The sequence below is a fragment of the Cupressus sempervirens genome, chromosome 10 (genome assembly GCF_028749045.1).
Source record: "Cupressus sempervirens isolate cs-2001-9-10 chromosome 10, ASM2874904v1, whole genome shotgun sequence".
Classification (NCBI taxonomy): Eukaryota; Viridiplantae; Streptophyta; class Pinopsida; order Cupressales; family Cupressaceae; genus Cupressus; species Cupressus sempervirens.
This window is the reverse complement of record NC_143127.1, coordinates 35691354-35713733: the sequence shown is the minus strand read 5'-3', so window position 1 is coordinate 35713733 and position 22380 is coordinate 35691354. Positions and strand designations below refer to the sequence as shown.

At 37.9% G+C, this 22380-nt stretch overlaps 1 protein-coding gene across 3 annotated transcripts in view; it reads right to left on the bottom strand.

Moving 5' to 3' along the window:
* Window positions 1–3114: 3114 nt before the first annotated feature.
* LOC149532437 (E3 ubiquitin-protein ligase DIS1-like) overlaps window positions 3115–22380 on the bottom strand; it is a 69905-nt gene continuing 50639 nt past the window's right edge. The window contains exons 2-4 of one of the 3 annotated variants that reach the window (XM_089803675.1): window positions 8186–8394; window positions 3924–4310; window positions 3115–3806 (exon numbers count right to left, since the gene is read on the bottom strand). In XM_089803675.1, the coding sequence (XP_089659801.1) occupies window positions 3492–3806; window positions 3924–4310; window positions 8186–8394 (911 nt within the window). In that variant the 3' untranslated portion in view covers window positions 3115–3491. Of the gene's footprint in view, window positions 3807–3914; window positions 4311–8185; window positions 8395–22380 lie in introns of all 3 variants that reach the window. The other 2 variants (XM_089803677.1, XM_089803676.1) reach the window with 2 other exon arrangements.

The window sequence follows — 22380 nt, the reverse complement described above, 5'->3', positions numbered from 1 at the left end:
CGTTCAGATACATCTGTTACTAACACTGCAAGTTTCTGAAATTCTGAAATGTATGTTTCCAATGATCCCCATTGTTTAAGCTGAGCTAACTCCTTGAAATGGAGTTCTGGATCCTTCTTATCAAAACGTTCAATCAGTCTCTCCGTAAACTCCACATATGAGGTAATGTGTGCATGACCCATAGTGATCATACCATGATGCCACCACTCGTGTGTTAACCCATCCAGGTGAATTGCTGCATACTTAATAGCTTCTTCCTCAGACATAGGGTTCAATTGAAAGTATGTGTCAAGTTTTTGAACCCAAGCTCTTGCTGTAGACTTTCCCGAGCCATCATAATATGGTAACTGAAGTTTCCCTACTTTCTTTCGTAGCTCATAGCTCTGAGTCCTATCATGTCCACGGGGCATATGCTTCATCCGCACATCCATATACTCTCTAAAGGTGATTGCAGCTGTAAAATCTGGACCTCCTGCTTCCCAATCTCTCCTCAGCTGATCCTGTATGTCAGTGATATGGGGTTCTGGTACTGGCTGCTCTGGAGCTCTAGGAAGGAACGTGGGAATCATAGGTCTCGAACTCACTATCCTAGCTTGCTAGGGTGCATGACCGAAATTGTTCCCAATTTGTTCGCCTCCATTATGTATCCCATCCTGATTATTCCCATTCTGATTGTTACCATTCTGATTATTTCCTCCACCTATGTTAGTGTTCAACCCCATTTGACGAGCCATCATCTGCATCATAAGCTCCATTCTCTGATTCTGTTCCTGTGCTCTTTGTTCGGCTAATCGTTGTCCCTGTGCCAAGGTGTCTAATAACTGTAAAAATCTTTCCTCTCGCTGATCTGGACCGGCATTCCCGCCTCTATCCATATTGTAGTCGTAGTCTTGATCAAAGAATACCTCCCCTGTGTCTGTATGACTGGATTCTATGTCCACCTGTACAGATGAGCTAGACTATTCGCTTTGCAGGTCTGAAATCCTATCTTGTCTTGCTTTGGTATTGCGGAAATTATAAAGCCTCTGTCGCATGCTCAAACATAAATGTTCTGATTTTAGTGTTTTGACATTTCGTCAAACACTTTCCCTTCTATCTAGCTGTTCCAAATTCCCTATAAGACCTCCACAGGATGGCAGGACTTATAGCTCTGATACCACTGTAATGACCCTTACTATAAAGGCCACTGAAACCCTCAAACTGGACTTAAGAATTTTGTCAAACAGTTGGCATGTAACCGAATAAGGCTGCAATATTACTAATTGTTGTACAACGAAACCTCAATATATGATGTCAATAATGTATGAACAACAATTTCCAGATTATAACACTACCAATCTAAGAAATAGATGACAATATGAAACTCAAATATGAAGTCCAATGCAATTCTGATTTTATGACAGCAAATAGAACTGATTACAATGAGAAACTGTCACAACTATGCACTTCTAATACATCAAGCTCTTGACAATGCAATGTTATGACATGAACAATAACCCAGTTCAGATTTGGAATGCAAATGACGAAACTTTTACAACAGTTATTAATGACTGGAAATAACTATTTATGCAATGACAGTGCTGACTGTTCTAATCCATAACATGCAATATTTTGGCAATCAAAAACTTCAGTTTGTGCACCTGGAATAGCTCCAATTTTGCTGGATATAAATGTTGAATTGATGCCACACGAAGACCTCACAATCTGCCCCAAACCGACTCACAAAATTACTGCTGCTGCCCAACTGACAGGGCCGTACAGGTACGGCTTGGTACGGCTGCTAGATAAAAATATTGCAGCATTTTTTTGTCACTCCAAAAGCAATAAATCTGGGCGCCTAGGGTTGCTGAATAACCCCCTAAAAAAAAAAAAATTCATTCGTCAAACCAATTAGGAGTTATGAGCAAAAACGTGGGTCCAAACCCCGGACTGGTAGTCTAAAAATAATGCACAACTATGTCTTCAAACCCTGTTAATCAATCCACAAATGCTAGGGCACAATTGAAACCCTTATTCCAACCAAAGTAAACCCTTATAACTGAATCTCGATGAAGTCCAAATGAGATGGCTGAATTACCAACTCCTCAAATGCAACAATTCAGGTGATATTTCACACCCTCAAAGTCGCCAATCCAAGGGAGTGATTCGTTCCCAAAGATCAAATAATAATTTGCAAACCCAAGAGACTACAAATTTGCTCCACAATGGAAGAAGTAGAAGAAATTTCAAATCCAAGCATGTCCAAAATGAGAGGCCCAGCCCTCTATTTATTCACTTTTCTAAGAAGTTGCTAGAACTTCTAGAAACATCCTTTATAAAATCTCATTATAATGCACTTTTTCTAGAACTTCTAGAAACATCCTTTATAAAATCTCATTATAATGCACTTTTTATAATAAAGTAATTTTATAAAACAAAAAGTGCAACTCAACTTAAAATTATAACATGTAGGCCCCAATAACACATAATAATAAAATATAACCTCTTAACACTTCTTCAAGAGTAAGATATGACCATCTGATCTGCAGAATTGACTCTCTCTCCACACCATTTGCCTACGAGAGTTTGGAATAGGCAAAATCCATGATCAATGTCATGTCGAACTAAAGAGGGGACATTACATTTTGCATTACCTACAATACACGAGACCAATGGTCATCACATGTGCTTGCGACTATTAAAAGTAGATAAGCTACTGCCCACTTCTTGTAAAGCTCAAGAATAATTGCTAATTGTTGCTGCTGTTCTACATTCACTCGATAGGCTATTGATATTGTTAATTGCATTAGTCATATCAAAAGCCAATGAGATGTGTGATCAATGACATGTGAAATTGGTGAAAATGATTTGATGCTAGAACTAGAGAGGTAAGTGGAGAATACACAAAATTCAATGGGACCGTGCTAATCTAAAATAAAACTTGGATGAGAATTCACATCTACATTTGTACCTGTCTATTTATATATCCATAAGCATTAGCCATCAAGTTTTGTCATTGGAAGCTTTTGAAGAAAAAAAGGCAGATCAATCTTTAAAGTTTAAACATTCTATTTAACAGATTTATCCAAATTGCTTTCAAGTACCAATTCAAAAATAACCAGAGATAACAATAAATTTAGCTAAAACATCTCCTGTGCATCTGTATATATCACTACCAAATAGCAATGCAAGGAAAACCTGCCAAAATCAGTTCACTAAAACAACAACAGAATGGATTATTATCCAAATAGGAATATCCTACATATAGGCTGGTTGCTGATATATGGCATTAATTCATGAGTTGATTCCTAGGTGTTATTACCTTGTGTTAACTACACGGAGTAATCTCAGCAGTTTTTGGGGACTTACATCTTACCAGGTTTACAGCAAAGAGACTTTGCATATTGATAAATCACACTGTCTACATGAGAAGAAAGGTAGCGTATAATCAGAAGACAAACAAAGCAGGAAAATGTTCAATTCAAAAATTATCAGCAGTCGAGTTACAAGCATCATCTCTCCTCCCAGATGCACCCACTGATTCTCAGATTTAGTTTGTCACCCTCTGAGAATGATAGTGCCATGTTTCTCTGAATTATCAACCCATCATGACTATCACGGACTTCAGCGTGACTATCGACTATACTTCTTGGAACCCCTTGCCAAATCATTTTCCGGCCATTTGCTCCAACTTCAAGGCTGTAGCTAAAGTTCTTAGCTTCATTATCATCACCCATAAAGCGCAAAAAGGCTATATATACTGGAGCCAGTCCAAGCTCAAACTCTTCAAAATGTAGACAAAAGTATTGTCCAAAACAATTGAGAACCTGAATTAAGAAGGATAGAATGAGAAGTCATTAAGGCAGCTTTGCAGAAAGAGGATCTAGCTAATAATAACGTCTTAATCTAAAATATGGCATAGAAAGGAGAAAGACAATGATTACTGTTAACTTCCAAGTAGCATTCTCAACCAGATTCGGATTTGACTTCACATATTTGTGGCTGAAAACACTACCACGTTGCATATCTGCTTTATGTCTGTCCCTCAAATGGGCCACCAGAGAGGGAATACTGCCAGATACAGTACATTCATGACCTGCATATGGACATTTATATGGCCTAAAACAGCATTTTGATTCATGTGTTGCTTTACAATAGTAAGGAAATATTCCACCACAACCATATTTCTGATACTTGCAAGGAAATTCAAGAGAAGCTGCAACCTTTTCAAGAGCTAGGCATCTGATATTACCAAGCTCATTTCGGCATGTAGGGCATAAGTTATTTACTCTGGATTTGCATGGAAAACATAGCATATGCCCATTTGGACACTGCATCCATCATTAAGTAATCAAATTCTTGCATCAGTATCACATAAAATCGTCTTCCAAGGAAACATTGCATTTGAATGGAAGCAAGATACCATGCTAGATAAAAACAAATTATGGTACATCTGACATAGGAGTAACAAGCTCTACACAACATAAAACCTAACTTGAGAAATGAAACACAAGAACACATTTCAATGAATAATAAATATAGAACACTATAGAGAGAGCTACTACTATAGTAGTTTGAACTCCAATGGAGCTTTGTTAAGCTAATCACAGAAAAACTTCCATATACAATAAAACTTCTACTAACCTGAATAACTTCAAATAGAAGTAAGTAAAAATTGAAAGATTGTAGAAAATAAAGTTAAGCGGTACACCTCTCTCTTAACTATAAATAAATCACTCGTGGTAGGAATAATTGTCAAATTCTACCCTTTTACTTATTGGGATGTCTCTCAGCTTCAATGCCACAATTGAGAGAGGTCTCTTCTGTCAAATTAATTTGATATGATTACACCTAGACTCATCCATTGGGGTATGCTGCACCCACAATTGGATGTGTTAATTTACTCAATCTGCTATTCAACATTTGTGCAATTATGTGTTCTTCATAGCAGATGCCAGGGATAATTGTCAAGCTTATCCGTTATTTTTCGGCAAATTCCTCAAATGAGGAATCCTTGGCATTGGATGTGAAAACTTACCAATTCAATATTTAACATTTGTTCATTGAAGTACTTCACTGTTCCTAGCAGACATAATAGTCAAATCCAAAACTATTTTTTTAGTGGTAAATAATCCAGAAGGATCTGGAGAGAAACGTTCTTCAGAAGCATTAAAGATCAACAACAGAAAGCAACTGGTTTAAGCAGCAAATTGAACCCATAACTTCTATCAGGGGGCGATTTACCAATCACTACTCCCAGAAAACAGTGGTAACTGCCAATTCAGTTTTGAAACTGTCACTTCCACTAGAGAGGCAGTTTCATATAACAAACAGTGATAATTACAACAAACAGTGACGATTCTCTAGAGAATTCTTATTCTAGAGCCTTCAGGTGCACGGGAGGACCCTCCAACAGGCATTTAAGGAGAAGAGGAGGTCAGATTGGATTGTGGGAGGCTTTGAAATATGTTGTTTATAATCAAATTAAAGAGAATTCAGCTGTAAGAGGGATTGACAACTTGACAATAAACAAAGGAACAACTAACAGTTATTGTTATCTACTCTCTATACTTGATGATCATTTGTGATTTAACAAGACTCAATAGACACACAGTTACTGCTACAGTGCTACTAATTGGTTTTTCTGCTCCTTAGGATTTCCAAGATTTAATTTCTTCTTATTTATATTTTTTGTTTTTTATCTGCACAGCATTTAATCTTCTTGAACAATCGCTTGAGCAATTCAAGTAAAACAGTGGTTTAATTCAGTGACTTGTTAATTTCAACAAGCAATTGGAGGAAATTTCAAATGAGTAAGTTCCCTCGCGGATTGTCCTTGAACACTGAGCCTGGTAGTTTACTCAATTCAACATAGAACATTATGTTCATTATTCATAGCAGGCATGATTAGCAAACTTGCCTTTTCTTTAAATGCCCTTAATAGGGTGGCTTAGATGCAATGACTGAGGGTTCCTTTTTATTTGTGAATTCCCCTAAATGGAGGCTTCTTCAGTTTATGTAACACAAGGAAAGGGTATTTCTTCCATCAAATTCAAACAAGGCTTTATCAGAGCCACTTCTACAAGGGTACACCTAACCCAGAATCAGAAGTAGAAGTTTTGTCAATTCAACATTCAACTTCGACATTTGTACATTTAATTAACATCCATTATTCATAGCAAGCATAAGTGTCTTAACTCTCCCTTGGTAGATCCCCCTAATGGATTTCCTTCAGCCCTGGATGAGGATTTTAACTTTACTACTGATGTGTTGACTTGGGTTGATGGTTTTCTGTTGATATGGTGTCCCTTGAATTGAGATGAAAATGTGTTTTTTGTGTCTTGTGAATGAAAATCTACTTGAATCTATCTTCTTTCATTTTGTAGAAGTAAAAATTACACTTTGTCAATGTCAAGTGTTTGAGCTTCTGCAATCAAGAATAGTGATTCAACAAAAGCTCCATAAGATGTTGGCAACCACCTCTTAGTATTATGCTGACCACTTCTTCATCAACTATCTTTTTCTTCATCGACATTAATTGATCATGCACATCCTTAAGATGTGTGGTGTAATCTGAAACTGAACCTCCTTCCTGCAACTAAAAGTATAGTTGATTCTTCAGAAACAATGATCTGTTTGCTTCTGAAGCCTGGTACTTATCACACAACTTGGTCCACAAATCTGCAACAGATTCTTCATTGCAAACTTCACAAATCAAGTCATCTCCAACAGACAACTTTGGTATCAACAAGGCCTTGTTATGATGCCTGTCCTGATCCTTAGTATTGGTCGTTTGTCTCTCCTTTCTGACTCGAATTCTCGTGTGGTTTAAGTACTCACTAATCACTGATAATGTTAATACTCACTAATCATCAGGATCTTATGCTCCAAACACTACAGTTTGTGATAGTCAATTTAGGGGACTCTGAAAGTAGCAGAGTTTGAATGTTTGTTGCATTGTTTTAACAAGAAATAGATACTTGTCCTATTTCTTGTCACTCGGATCAGCAATATGCCACAAAGGAGAGCATAGTACAGGAATAACAATAGCATCTTAAATATAGCTGAGTTTGGCATGTTACATATAAGTTCTAAACTTCTAAGATGAGTGAAAATATGATAGCCCTCAGGCATCAAAATCAAAAGTCAAATGAAATGACAAAAAGATACATTGTCCGATATGAGTTGATAGTATACACAACTATAAAACCATTGTGCTAATCCAACATACAGGAATTTGAATGAAAATCATATATCTGATTATTGCATGCACAGAATCTACAGAGTGTGAAGTAGATGATCCCATATCCAAATACAAAATCTAAATGTGCGAAAATTGCATCACCCTACGGGTTGAAAAATAGACCTTTGGCAAGACCTTTCTGCTACTCAACCTGTCCATTCCACTTATCTCCCAGAAACTCACCTACATTGATTTAAGAAACAAATGTGGAAGAATTGATGACTGTAGGGTTTTGGTTTGGCTGATCACCGTTTATCATATGGCATCTCTTACAAACAATTTGCAAACAATGGAGCTTCAACCACTTTGTATTCAATCATTGATTCCCAGCAATGTCTCCACAAAACTGCATTCCAAGGATCTATTCTTTTATTGAGAAGCAAGTATTGGCAAATGTCATTCCACACCTCGACTTGTCTCTTGCCACTCTTCACTTGCACAAGACCCTTCAAATGGCTCCTACTATGCAATAACAATATCGAACAATACTATAATACCAACTAAATATTCCTCATAGCATCCAAAAATCTATAGCTTAAAGTAAATAGAAAATGCAACAATGGAACCAAAAATCTGTTGCAGCTAATCAAGGCCAAGTCTCTGAGGCATTTAATATTGACACCTTGTGGACCTTTCCTGTTGTTCTTGTCTAAGAGAATAATCGATATGGGACTGCAGAATGGTGAGCTGAAAAATCACCCATCAATAATTCCTTGATTGACACCTTGACATTACTATTACTAGATGCGTTTTTTTTGTGGTTGAGAGAACTCCAATATTATATGACTAAGTATTAGTCTTTTGCTACTGCATTATGCCATTATCCAAATAAGGTTGCATCAATGTTAAGTGAAGAGAACCCTAATCAAAATACTGCACTGAAAACCAGAAAACCTTGTAGACCTATGCAGTTATCTATAAACTTCTTGATATAGTCTACGAAAAGGTCTAGGATCTCTTTACCAATAGTATAATGGTCATGCACAAAGTTATCAAATGTGTCTTCTTTGCTGTTGATAAGTTGCTCCAGGTGAAAGGGCGATGGTACATGCCAGTGTGAAACTCATCTATAATAGAAGAATCCACAGCTACAGTACCTGCCTGATGAACATGTTGGCCAGCAGCAGTCTCACTGAAAAACATATTGAAAGTATTGTCTCCGCCTCCATGACCTATATTTCCATCAATATTGCAGCAATGATTGAGATGTTTAATTGCGACACGCAAAAGAAGAAGATAGATTATATCTGAGTTGCAGACATGCTTGCTCAAAGTTTTGAGATCAAATTTGATCTGTAGAGTGATCTAAACACAACTAGTCACTATTCTAAAACATGGCTCTCATAGAATCTCATAGCTCAAGGAAGCAAGGAATTAAAAAAATTGTCGCTCCACAGATTAACATATCGCTACTGTTAACCACTTGAATACCATATAAGAAATTTGACAAGACAAAGTCAATGATTTTATGTATGAAATAAGAAAGCTTTCTCATTGCTCTTCGTTCAATACAATTTAGTAATATACATATACATAAGATTGGCATTTCCTAAGTTGTGGGATTGTTATACCTCCAAAACTCTATATTCATTAGCTGTTTTAAAAACTCAAACAAACACCCTAATTAATACATTTTTCTCACCTAGATTAATTTCGCGAGTCATTACCAGAACTCACTCTTATTTTCACTTCACATACATTATTATACTTAGTATAACTAATGTAAACACTAATCTCTAACACAAATACCAACATGGTTTACTAATTGAGCTCATCCATTTTACAATTGTCAAACTTTACCTCACTTTAAAAGACTGATACTCATAAATATGGGAGTATATTATGTTGAATTAAAATCCTTGTATTTGAGGTTGGATGCATACTAAAACTTATGAAAGGAAGTGGAGGCATGGAATACACTTCCTATTCTATGAGCAAAGGTAGGGGAAAAATAAATTGATCATATAGCTACAAAAAAAAAAGGATAACACCAAAAACAATATACTACAAGAAAACAGTATTTGTACAGAAAATGCTTCCAAGGAGGGAAAAAACCCACTCAAAAGGAAAACCAAATGTATTATCCAGTAACCAACAAGTTACAATGCAACTTCTAGGTTATATGCCTTTACAGCAGTATCACCATCATTCAGATCCTAGAGCAGTTTTGACACATAATAGATTGACTTATGCAAACTCTATCTCTAAGCACCCAAATTATAGAATATTAGAACATAAAGTAGGAAAACATGAGTAGTTTTACAAAACTATGTACCAAATCTGTAATATCCCCATTTTAGGAAGATCCTGAAGTTTGGGCTTGTCAACTCATCATTGCGACCCTCATGAGTTAATGTTTGGTTTTGAGGGTCCTTGTTGCGACCCATTTTAATGAGACAATGACTATTTAATGCACTTTTAAGTATTATTGTGCTTTATATTATAAAGCTATCTCTAAGTGAAAAGTGTGATGGTGAAGCTAGTTGGCACAAAAAGCATTATAAATACGACTTCATTTGGGAGAATTGAGCACCTTGAATACTATATTTTCATTGTGATATTGCAATTAGGATTTAACTGTGTAGTTTTTGAGTCAAACTCATTGACCCATATTTCATGAGTAATGATTCAACACGAATCCATCTCTCATGAGTATAAATGGAACACTTAGTACTCATTGGATCTAGGTGATGCTCACAAAGGTGAAGCGTCGGAACTTCCAAGGAGATCACCCATCCCAGTATACTCCAGCTTTAGCATGCTTAACTACAAAGTTTCCTCCATGGTTAAACCCACTCTGTTTGCAACCCCATTTGCAAAACCTACACCAAGTGTTGTAGCTTATGAACCATTCATTAGAAAGCCCCTTAAGCTCATCAATTGATAAGTAGGAGATAATTTATACAGCAAGTCAAATTGTGATATTGCTATCAAGATTTAACTGTGTAGTTTTTTAGTCAAACTCATCCACCCATATTTCATGATTCAACACGAATCCATCTCTCTTAGCCCTCATTGGATCTAGGTGATGCTCACAGAGGTGAAGCATCAGGACTTCCCCAGAGGTCACCCATCCCGGTACTACTCCAACTTGAGTGCATTTAACTACGAAGTTTCCTCCTTGGTTAAACCCACTCTGCTTGCAACCCCATTTGCGAAACCTTCACAAAGTGTTGTTCCTTATGAACCATTCATTAAAAAGCCCCTTAAGCTCATCAATTGATAAGTAGGAGATAATTTTCACAGCAAGTCAAATTGAGTGGTGATTCAACACGAATCCATCTCTCGTGAGAATAAATGGAAAACTTAATACTCATTGGATCTAGGTGATGGTCATAGAGGTGAAGCATCGAGACTTCCCGAGAGATCACGCATCCCAATACTACTCCAGCTTGAGTGTGCTTACTATGGAGTTTCCTCCATGGTTAAACCCACTTTGCTTGCAAACCCATTTGCAAAACCTTCACCAAGTGTTGTGCCTTATGAACCATTCATTAGAAAGCCCCTTAAGCTCATCAATTGATAAGTAGGAGATAATTTCCACAGCAAGTCAAATTGTGATATTGCTATCAGGATTTAACTGTGTAGTTTTTGAGTCAATTACATTGATCCATATTTCATGAGTAGTGTCTCAAGAGAATAAATGGAACACTTAGCACTCATTGGATCTAGGTGATGCTCATAGAGGTGAAGCATCGAGAATTCCAAGGTCACCCATCCCAATACTACTCCATCTTGAGCGTGCTTAACTACGGAGTTTCCTCCATGGTTAAACCCACTGCTTCCAACCCTGTTTGCAAAACCTTCTCCAAGTGTTGTTACTTATGAACCATTCTTTAGAAAGCCCCTTAAGCTCGTCAATTGATAAGTAGGAGATAATCCCCACAGCGAGTCAAATTGTGATATTGCTATCAGGATTTAACTGTGTAGTTTTTGAGTCAAACTCATTGACCCATCATGAGTAGTGATTCAACACAAATCCATCTCTCATGAGAATAAATGATACACTTAGCCCTCATTGGATCTAGGTGATGCTCACAGAGGTGAAGCATCGGGACTTCCCGAGAGCTCACCCATCCCAGTACAACTCTAGCTTGAACGCACTTAACTACGAAGTTTCCTCCATGGTTAAACCCACTCTGCTTGCAACCCCATTTGCAAAACATTCACCCAGTGTTGTGCCTTATGAACCATTCATTAGAAATCCCCTTAAGTTCATCAATTGATAAGTAGGAGATAATTTCCACAGCAAGTAAAATTGTGATATTGCTATTAGGATTTAACTGTCTAGTTTTTGGGTCAAACTCATTGACGCATATTTCATGAGTAGTGATTCAACACGAATCCATCTCTCATGAGAATAAATGGAACACTTAGGATTTATTGGATCTAGGCGAGGGTTTGCGAATTTTGAGAATTGCTTGAAGGTTGTCTTTGCAAATTGTTGTTGTTGTATAGTAATTTATCATTTTCTCCTATTCTTGCCTACTGTAGCTAAGGAGAGCCTTTACTGAAATTATTCATGAGATTTGGGGTGGGAATTATTTGCAAAAGTTGGCATCATCAACTATATTGGTGAGAATTGATAGAGATTTCATTTGCTACGGTCCCAAGATCTTCAGCGGATTTTCCTTAGTCTAGAATTGCATCTGCTATTTGAGAAACTGTGTGTATTGAATAAGAGTGGGTGTCTATTGTGTTGGGTGATACAATCAGAAATTAGGCTTGTCATTGCATATACCAAAGAAATTATGCCATCCTATAGGGTCTACAGCTATCCTAAGCAAGCCACCAATCATTTCCAAGCCTGTGTTTCTCCAGCTCACCTACGGCAGCCCCATTGGAGACTTGCGTTCATTTGTGGCAGGTGGTAAAATAATTTTGACGGGTTGTTTCATGTTGGAGCCTTGTAAGAACGGGATTTGGCGTCAATAATAATTCAATGGTATTATCAACATGAATTGTGCCAAAAGCAAGCCGCCAAGTTTTAAATTATATGTATTATTCTAATTTACTTATAATTCTAGTTTGGTTGAAATTCTATCATTAGTAGTTGTTGTGTGAGTCTATTTATTTTCAGTCATTTATCTATGCAATTTTGTTATATCAAAAAACTAAAAAATATATATATATTCCTAAAACTACAAAAAACCAGAAAATACAAAAATACAAAAAATTAGTTTGTTCTTTAGCATTCCAGTTAGAAGCTAGTTCAGGTCTTTACGAAATCCATGAGCCCAAAAATGTAACCCAAATTGGCATGGTTTGATCTTGATCTTCTAGATTCTCGACCAGTCTGCTCTCCACCTCACAACCCTCAGCCCATTGCCATCTCTTCCCTACCTCCAACATCAATAAGGTTGTCAGATGCATGAGCAATAGAAGGTCAACAGATGAGGAAGGGTTCCAAGTGGAACTCTTCAAGCTTGGTGTTACAAATTGGGGTTCTTTCCTCATTGTGCTCTTCAACAGAGTTGTGTGCACTAGCTTCCTTGACTCTTGGTCACAGCATATTATCTATCTGATTCATAAGTCTAGGTCAGCCTCAGACCTCAACAACTACATGACCATCATGATAGGGCATACTTTCACCAAACTCTATGCCACTGTGTTGGAACAATATTTATCTAGAGAGCTTGATCGACGACATTGTCGGGCTAGGGGCAAGTCGGTTTCCACATTGATTTACAGAGCATGGACCACATTCTGACACTGCATGATATCATTGAGGAGGCTCGACAATATTTTGTAAAAGTTTATTGTTGCTTTGTAGACTTTCACAAGGATTTTGACTCTACCCCTCGGACGGCTCTCTTCTAACGAATTAGGGACATTGGGATTTCTAAGACTCTTTAGGCAGCTATGATGAAGCTTTTTGAGCGTATTGTGGGCAGATTGAAGACCCCACGGGGGTTCTTGGATCTTATTTTGAGCATCATTAGGGTGAAGCAAGGCTTTCCTCTCTCTCCTACTCTTTTTGGGATTTACATTGACAAGCTCAAGGCCTTCCTCCAGGATTTCTAGCTCCTTGGTGATGGCTACTATGTACAACAAGCCTTGATCTCCATTTTATCATTTGTTGACAATGTAGTTCTTCTATCGTCTTCCCTAGAGGGGCTCCAATGGCTTCTTGATGGATTGGCTTCTTTTTGTGACTCACGCGAGCTAGTTGTGAACCTGGGCAAGACCTAGGTGATGGTCGTCAACTGCTTGAAGATTTCACATCTCCACTTCTACTTTCAAGGTGAGGGGGTCGAGATCACTTCCTCCTATACTTGGGGGTTAAGTTCTCTAGTCCCTGCTTCAATCTGAGACTTGTCATGCAGCCCTACGTGAACAAGGGACTCGGTTCCCTGGTTATGCTGCTTTAGACATCACTTCCAAGATACTTTAACCAAGTTGTCCATCTTGGACTCCTTAGTCAAGCCCACCGTCCTCTACGACTCTATTGTGTGGGGGCCCTCTCTCCTTGTGTCCAACTGGGCTTCACTTGAGATAGTGCAGAAGCTCCTTTGATATTATCAGATATCATTAGTCCACTCCTCACAGTATTATCCTAGTTGAGTTTGGGGCACATCTTTTTGGGCTTGGGGTTGTCTTTGATTTGGTTTAGTTTTTCCATCAGATTCAAAACTTCGCAAACTTCGTTGATGATTGTCATAGGAACTCTTATCTGGCTTGTTGCTCTTTTGAGGTGGTTGTTGGTTCCAAGCCTTTTGTCAAAGCTCATTGTTGTTTCACCCAAGATTCTACTCTTCCTGGTTTGATTGGGATCATGATGGACCACCTTCCCCCTATCCAGTTCTCTCTAGATGCCCTTGCTCACCTCTTTCCCTTCCAGCAGGAGCTGAATGAGCACGTTAGGATCGACATTTACACACAATATATTATCATGAGTTGGAGTAACCCTCCAGGGGGGTATCGTCTGAGGATTGCTTCCTACCTAGAGTCCTACATGATTGTTCAGGAGGGGGTTATTGTGCATCCCTGGTATCTCATTCACCGCTTGTCCCAAGCCTTTCGTATTTCTATGGGGTCTTTTAGAGTGGGTTCTCTCTGGCTGTGTATATAGATGGATCACTAGATTGATAGAGAGGACAGGATTTTCCACCTCTACTCCCTAGGCGAGATAGAGTTGCAAACCCATTTTATCTTCTGTTGTCCTATCTACTATTAGATTAGAGAGAGGTTTTACTGCTTATTCAACGAGTGTAGGTCCCTCTCCTTGTTCTTCTGCTAAATTGATCAACAATGTCTAGCCCTTTATCTCCAAGAAGCCTTTTGACTTCGGGACCATACCCTTGAGACTTTGTTCCTGTCAAGGCACTCTTCTGACCAATGCATCACCTCCTCGCTTGGTTCTCCTACCGAGGAAAGATGTGGTTGCTCAATCCTTCTTCCTCGGTTAACATCAGATCCGTTAGACATTGCAGTGGTCACACTTTACAACTTCACTCCTCTAGCAGCTCTTCGAGACATTCGAGACTATAAACTCACCCCGAGTCTTACCCTTTGGTTCAAGACTACTTGTCTACGAGAAGTTTTTAATCTTTTCCTAATTTGTTCTTTGCTTTCTTGTTGGTTCTTCTCACGAACACTGTTTGGTGGTCCCGCAGCGATCTTTGGCTTTGTTATACAGTTTCCAGTCCCTTAGAACCCTATGATCTCTCGTTAGACATTAATAAATTTATCTTATCTTATCTAGGCTATTTTAATATTATTCTCACACTTTGTCATGGCTGTCATAACTGTCATAGTTGACCAATTAACTAGGGCACCCCAATTTGACATGTTCTCCATTTGATAGCATTAGGCTGGTCATGATTCAAATGTAACTCCTCTATAATTATGCTCTTACATGTCATAGAATCCATCACAGGCAATTGTCATCTTATAATGTCATAAGATGCTCTTGCACATCATAATACTTAAAAGTTCTTACATACTTCCCAAAGTACCCAACATATGTTAAATAATGCCAACACAAAGTGGGATGCCTCGTTTCACAATATGACGTCTAAATACCAAATAATTGCCACTCTAAGTCACTATGTCAATAAATTGTGTGATTTTAAACAATTTGAACATCAAAATACATCTGAGATTTGTTTAGCCTGTTGTGTCTTGGCTAATTGGTCTTTCGCAGTGAGAGTTAAATTCAATTAGACTACCTGTGAAGATTATTCTGCAATTTCATAGTATTAAAGGTTGGGTAGCAGAGAGGTCCATTCAAGGGGTGGACTTAAAAATTGTTCTTCAGAGTTATAGATGGGGTTTGGAAGTGGACGACTCTATTGCCCAAGTGAGAAGGCACTGATATAGAACATTCAAAATTAAGCCAGATATAAGTACGAAGATATCAAATCAAAAGGGAATTGTAGACCAGGAAGTGCAAATAACTAGGAATAAAATTAAAAGGGGCTTAAGACAACCTTCAATTCATATGCCAATTGGACTGGTCAAGCAAGAAATCATACAGTAAATCTACCGCTATATTGTCAATCAAAAAGAGAGAAGAAACATCAAAATATCAGGTAAACCCACTAGGGTTTGGTAGAGACAGAAATGCAAAGGAAGTCAACTACAAGTTAGTTACTCCTGTTTGTTGGCGAAGTCAAGTTGTAATGTCCCCAATTTAGCAAGTCTCTGGAGTATGGTTTTGTCAGCTCATCATTGTGACCCTTGTGAGCTGATGTCTAGATTTAGGGGGTCTTTGTCGAGAGATTGCTATTTCAGGACTTACTATTTTTAGTAAGTCACTCATGGCCAGTTGCTATTTTTGGATTGAGCAGTTCAGGCAAGATGATCATCTGGGTTAGGATATTTGGTCTGTCTTTGGGTTTTCTTTGTTGAAGTCATATTTACTGGAGAGCTTGTTGGCTTTAATGATTATTTAATACACATTTAATAATCATAGTACTTCATATTATAAAGTGATTAGACTTTATATTATAAAGTTGCTTTTTAAGTGAAAGGTGTGTGGGTGAAGCTGAATGGCTCAATGGCATTATAAATATGGCTTTTTGGTGAGAAGGAAAAACATCTTGATTATTACATTGAAATTCATATTGAATCTGTATGAGTACTGACTGAGGGTTCAAGCAATTGTTCTGAGGAATTCTGAGATCAATTTGAAGGTTAATTGCAAAACATTGCTGAGGTATAACGTTTGCACTATCTCCACTGTGCATACTGTAGCTTGGAGATTTAATTCGAACATTCTGGGAATTGAGAAAGGATTTGAATATTTTCATACATTGGCATGTTGCTGTCTGGAAGTTCGAAATTGGTGGCATTCAGTGGTTGTGGATTGACTTCTGGAATATAACGTGGGCTGAGCAGTGGTCCTTTGCAAGTTTCGAATGCATTGAATCCTTCACAGAGCTGGATGGTATAAGTAACAAGGGTGAGCGTTTTTCTGTCAGCAGTGGGGGGAACCCTGCCAACATTCATGTGTGCAATTTAGGCAAACGCATTCAGCAAAAAGGGATCTGCAGCTTGTTTTATGTGTCACGAATTGCAAGGGCAGTTTGGTTTCCAATTTTGGTCATCTGCAATTTACAACTAGAGCCTGGGCATTTACGTGGAGCTGAGGATAACCAAATCACCATCAAAGAGCTTGTTCCAGCATTCTCAACCTTGCAATTCGGGCCTGCACCAAGAGATCAGTCAAGTATCGATTTCCGATAATTATAACCAGGTTCTTTTAATTTGCTCATGCTGGATTATGTAAGAAAAATCATTAAAATAAGAGTTTATTTCAATTGCTTTGGTGTGACTTTGAATGATAGCAGTTACAAAGGCCATCATTGAGATGAAACCACACTCTTAGGAGGCATGTGATCACAGAGTACTTAGTGAAATGGAAATACCTACCAGTGGAAGATGCAACATGGGAGAATTAATAGATTTTGTTGTATCCGACACTGGTATTGGTTGAGGACGAGCAATTTTGGGGAGGGGGGACTATAATGTCCCCTCCAAGCTGGTAAAATTGTAATGAGCCCTGCTGGCTCACTCTGAATCTATGTTGTAGAAGTCACTATTTTATTTGAAACTTTTATAATTTCTTGTCTTTTAAGATATATGATTTTTGCAATTTTCAAAAGATATATATAACAATGCTTTGAAATGAAAAGTAAACGATTTTGATTCAAACTCCAACTTTATTTCCTAATGAATAAATTACAAGTGCTCACAAATTCTCTCACTCATATGCAATGAATTAACTTTTTTTAAAGACCCAAAGAATGAGCTTGGAATTCAAGTTGCAGTGGAGGTATATGAGAATCCACACCAACCTTTAGAGCAGATCATTTTATACAGATGCAGCATGTAAATGCTGCTAGAAATAATTAAATTGCAGCCTCAAGAAAGAGCCACGCCACCCAATACTAATGATTGCAGATGTAGGAAATGTGAACACCACTTCAGTTGTTTTGATTGCAGCTCATATAGATCCTTCCCAATTGCAGCAACATTAATGTTCTTGCAAAGAATGTAGATGTCAAACTTAATTTTATTCCTTACTCCAAATCGCAGCAGTATAATGTAATTGAATCACAGCAAATTACTGCCAAATTCAGAAGGGAAAAGAAGACCAGCAAATGCACAATGCATTGGCAATTAAACCAACTCAAAGTGCAACTCAGAAATGAGAAATGTCCAGTTTCTCCAAACCCCACATTGAAACCCTTCAGCATTTCAATTTCTTGAAAACATAAGCATATATTTATTCCTTTCGCACAAAGCATTGCTTTTATAATGAATAAAGATGTCCTCTTCAAGACACCAGAAGCAAATAGCTTCTCTCCCACACTTTTCACTAAAGAGCCTTCATCAATACACTTTTCAATTAGAAGCCTTCATTTAATAGCTTTGAATTAATAATAAACAACTCCTAGGATAAAAGCTTCATGAAGACACTTTTCACTTAAAAGGCTTCTTCAACAAGCCTTTCATTTAAAACCATTGCTTTTAAGACTTAGGATTATATTCCATGTAAATAATGATCAATACCCCCACTAGGCGCCAAAAAGTAATTTTAAAAACGTTAACTTAATATATACCACTAAAAGTGCCAGTACCATCACCTACTAAATATAGTGCCTAGGTGCCTACGAAAAATGGAAATTGCCATCATTGACTTACCAAATATAGTTAGTCGATCACCATGGACCCTGTAAACATTTTGGTAGAACACGAGGTTCACATTGATGGACTGGTCTCATTGATTATGTACCAACTGCTAAAAATAGTGGACATTACAAAAATACAATGGGAAATATCTAATTAAATACTAAACTTCCTAAACTACTAAATTAGATTAATTATAAATTTTCACCAAGGTATTATATATAAATACTTCGAGTTTGGTAAAACATTGTTTTTTTGTCTCATATGGATAAAATATTCTGAATTTGAAGACTGGGAAAAAACAAGGGGCATGCAATAGAAAAAAGATGGAATGGGGTGGCAGAGAATAAAAGAGGTAATGTCCAAATTACATAAGGGGGAGGAAAATATCAAACTTTGTTGGGTGAATACAAGGTTGCAGACACATGCATTGGGAAAGTGCTTCTGAAGGACTGTCTTCTTCAAAAGAATATCGTTTGCAGAGTTGAAAGATGCTCCCTGGGTGATTTTGGTTCTTTATTGCTACCGTTGTTTGTAGTAAAAAATAACAGACATTTTCCACTCTAAATGATTTGATTTTTAGTGCATGTGTACATAGACTTGAGAATACATGCATCTCAAGGAATGCTTAGATTTTTCTCACAAACTAATTGTGAATCACAAAGAGGAGACAAAATTTGAGGTTGGTCGATAGGCAAGTCACAACAGGAAGATGTATTGGGTTGTGAGAGGGAAGACAATAGCGGAGGAGGAACTCACGGGAACCATTGTTGCTTTTACGATTCTAGGAAGATGAATGGAATGCATGGTGAAAAACAAAAAGCTTTAAAAAATGACAACATTGGGAGTGCAAAATAGTTACCATGAGTCGCTAACATCTCAATTGTTTCCTAGGCATGAGTTTGACTCAGCAATCAAACCACATGAAAATTGGTGGTGCAAATTGAAGGAGCAAACTACATCAAAATGGACAGGTCAGCGCAAATGAAACCATCTAAATGTGGCTTTGGTGTCAAGAGCATAATGTCTTGAACTAGGCGATTCATAGTTATGTCATTATTATAGTTATGAAAGTCTTCGTCCACCGAAGATTCTGGAAATGACATTTCTCCAGTTCTTGTTTGCAACTATTAAAGGAGTTGGTAAAGGATTGTGGGTTGTTCAGGTGATGCTATGATTAAGGAAAAGAAGTGAGAACAAGAATTGGTCAATCAAACGCTAGATGGCTCAGCCTTGAAGGTGATCCAATTAAGCAGGTGCTATCACATTGCCTCAAAAAACTCAAGTTAATGTTTACAAACTTTGTAAAATTAGATGTGTCAGGTTGGTTCTTAAATATGTCTTGATTGTCAAGTGGGTCCTTTTGTCTCCTTCAAGTTACTGTGAAATTGTGGTTGTATAGTTGTAACAACTTTCTGATTTAATCATTTAAGAAAACTCTACTGCAATAGCATTAATTGTCTACTATAAAATTAAAGGCATTTTTGTGAAGACGGTGCTTGCTACTGCCCGTTACTAGTCTCTGTGCACGATTGCTTGTGCCTAGTCTTGCTTCTGCCTTCTCGTTTTTTACACTCTTACTCTTGTTCCTTCTTGTTTGGCCTCCCTGTCAAACAACATTGTTTCCCACTTTGTTCAGTGACATGCATCTCGTGCACTTGCTCTTCCTCGCTATGCCTCCCATGATGACTAGGCGCCTTCTCTTCCTCGATCTACCCTTCGTGTTTGTTGTGTGAGGCAATTGGGTTTCTCTCGTTTTTTTACTCTCCATCAATTCTTGGCAATTGTATTTCTACCATTTTTTTTCTCTCCATCGATTCCTAGCAATTGTCTTTCTTCGTAATTGCTTCACTGTATTGATGCTTATTTTTCCTATCGGGAGCGGGCTTTCCGTTCTACTATAGTTTTACTGGTTGTCATTTATTGTCATTTTGCTCTAACCAACTGTCGTCCTGGCTACCTCATTTCTACGGGTCTAGCTTCTGTACAGTGGTACCTCACCACTACGGTTTAATCTCTGCAGTGGCTTGTTTTTGGTTTGTCGACTGGTGTTTCTGCTAGTCTTAATGTGCTTCTATCGGCTGGATTGTGCCTGTGATTCCAGCACATGACTCCAATTTCCAATGCAATGATTCCCTATGTGATTTTCCGCTACAATTTTGTTGGCTCCCAAAACTTGCTTACGCTTGAGTTTTGCCTCTAGTGATATTCCCTTCCTGATGGTTCTACAATCCAATATGTCGGCCTCTATAGAGATCCCCCAATCATGGTCTCCATCTCTAACATATCAAAGGATTTACGACCACCTATGCAAGCTCAAATTTGATAACCAACACTTGAGAGAGACTATGCAGACGCTCTTAGAAACAATCCTGATACTCAAACAACAGACTGATTCCAACACTACACTTTTGGGCAGTTTTCTACCAACTTTGCAGCAAAGATTGCCAACGTCAAGTCCTACTTGGACTTCGTCATTGGGCAACTAGGCAAGCTTGATACCATAAAAGATAAGCAAAGTGAAATTGTGGCTCAACACTTTCCCTTTTTGTCTGAAATAGAGGAAAAAGTTAAAACATGGGCCTCCTTATCAAGGGAAGTTTGATTATGAATGTGTGAGGCATGCTCGAGAATGTAATGTCCCCATTTTTAGCAGGTTCCTGCAGTTGGCCAAGTCAATTCACCATAGCAACCCTCGTGAGTTGACATGGTGTTTTGGGGGTTGTTGATGTCAGTTTTTTACCACTACATAACATATAGCAATTGAACACTTGATATGGGATATCAAGCACTCAATTCCTCTCTTGAAAAGTTAATACTCATGAAGACATGAGAAGAACTCCAATGTTCCGTACACCTGTGAATACTATCTCAGTTATCGATGTGATTTGTTGGTAATCATGTAGACGGCCTTACATTGTTCATTCAAGGATAATTTGGGTTTTGGGATGATGGTGATGATAATGGGTTTGTAAAATATACGAATGCCAGATAATGTAGATGGTGATGATGATGGGGGTGTGTCTACCAATGATGTTTTTTCTTACTTCCTTCCTCAAAGCTCCAAATACTAAACTACTCACTGCTCTACTCCTAATCCTATGAATGGAAAGATTAGCAAATGGACGAGGATCAAATTTAATGAAAGCTAACGAGCGGCTTTACCTCCATAGATGCAATGATTCAAGGGAAAGGGACTAGTTCACCACACAAGGCTTCCTAACAAGTCGCTAGGATGCTAGTGGCCTAGTTTATAAATCCCTATCAAACATCCACTAATATCACCATGCAATTATCCATCTACTCTTACTTAGCAACTTTCTCAAAATGAAATCTACTTTAACAACTTCAAAGGAAATCTAACATTAACTATTGGAAGTAGAAACCATGCAATAACACCAAATGTTCTTAATCACCATGCAAGTCACAACAATGGTAGAGAAGTGATTTTGGTATTATCTTAGCAACAATTTTCTTCGACCTTTTACAAATGAGAGCAAATGGCCTTATATAGAGGCCAAAATTACAACCAACCATAGAGATTACGAGGCAAAACCAGCAATCCAAATTGGATCCTAGAAACCCTAGTTAGGGTTGCCACCCCACTGGCCAATGAGAAGACACCACCTCATCAATGGACCAATGAAAAAAGGAAAAGTGGCAACCAATGAGAAGGCACCAAAATGATAGCCAATCAAAATCAAACACCTATCCTACCTAAGAAGAAGGAGAATTCGCCACTTGGGCTTACATCAAATGATCTTCTAATATAGTTCTACCCCTTTAATCTTTTTAGCCAAAGCAATGAACTTGGCTAGCTTGTCGTTGACTTCCTTCGTGGGAGGGCAAAGTGTATGTTTCATCTTGAGCTCAACTGAATTCATCATGTTGCTCGCTACTTGCAGTGTTTTCTCATGATCCTTCTCATATTCTTTTGCGTATCCAATAAAGGCATTGAGGGAGGCAAGGGTGCCCAAATGTTTCTTCTTGATGGCAACCTTCCCCAACTCATCCAATCTTGA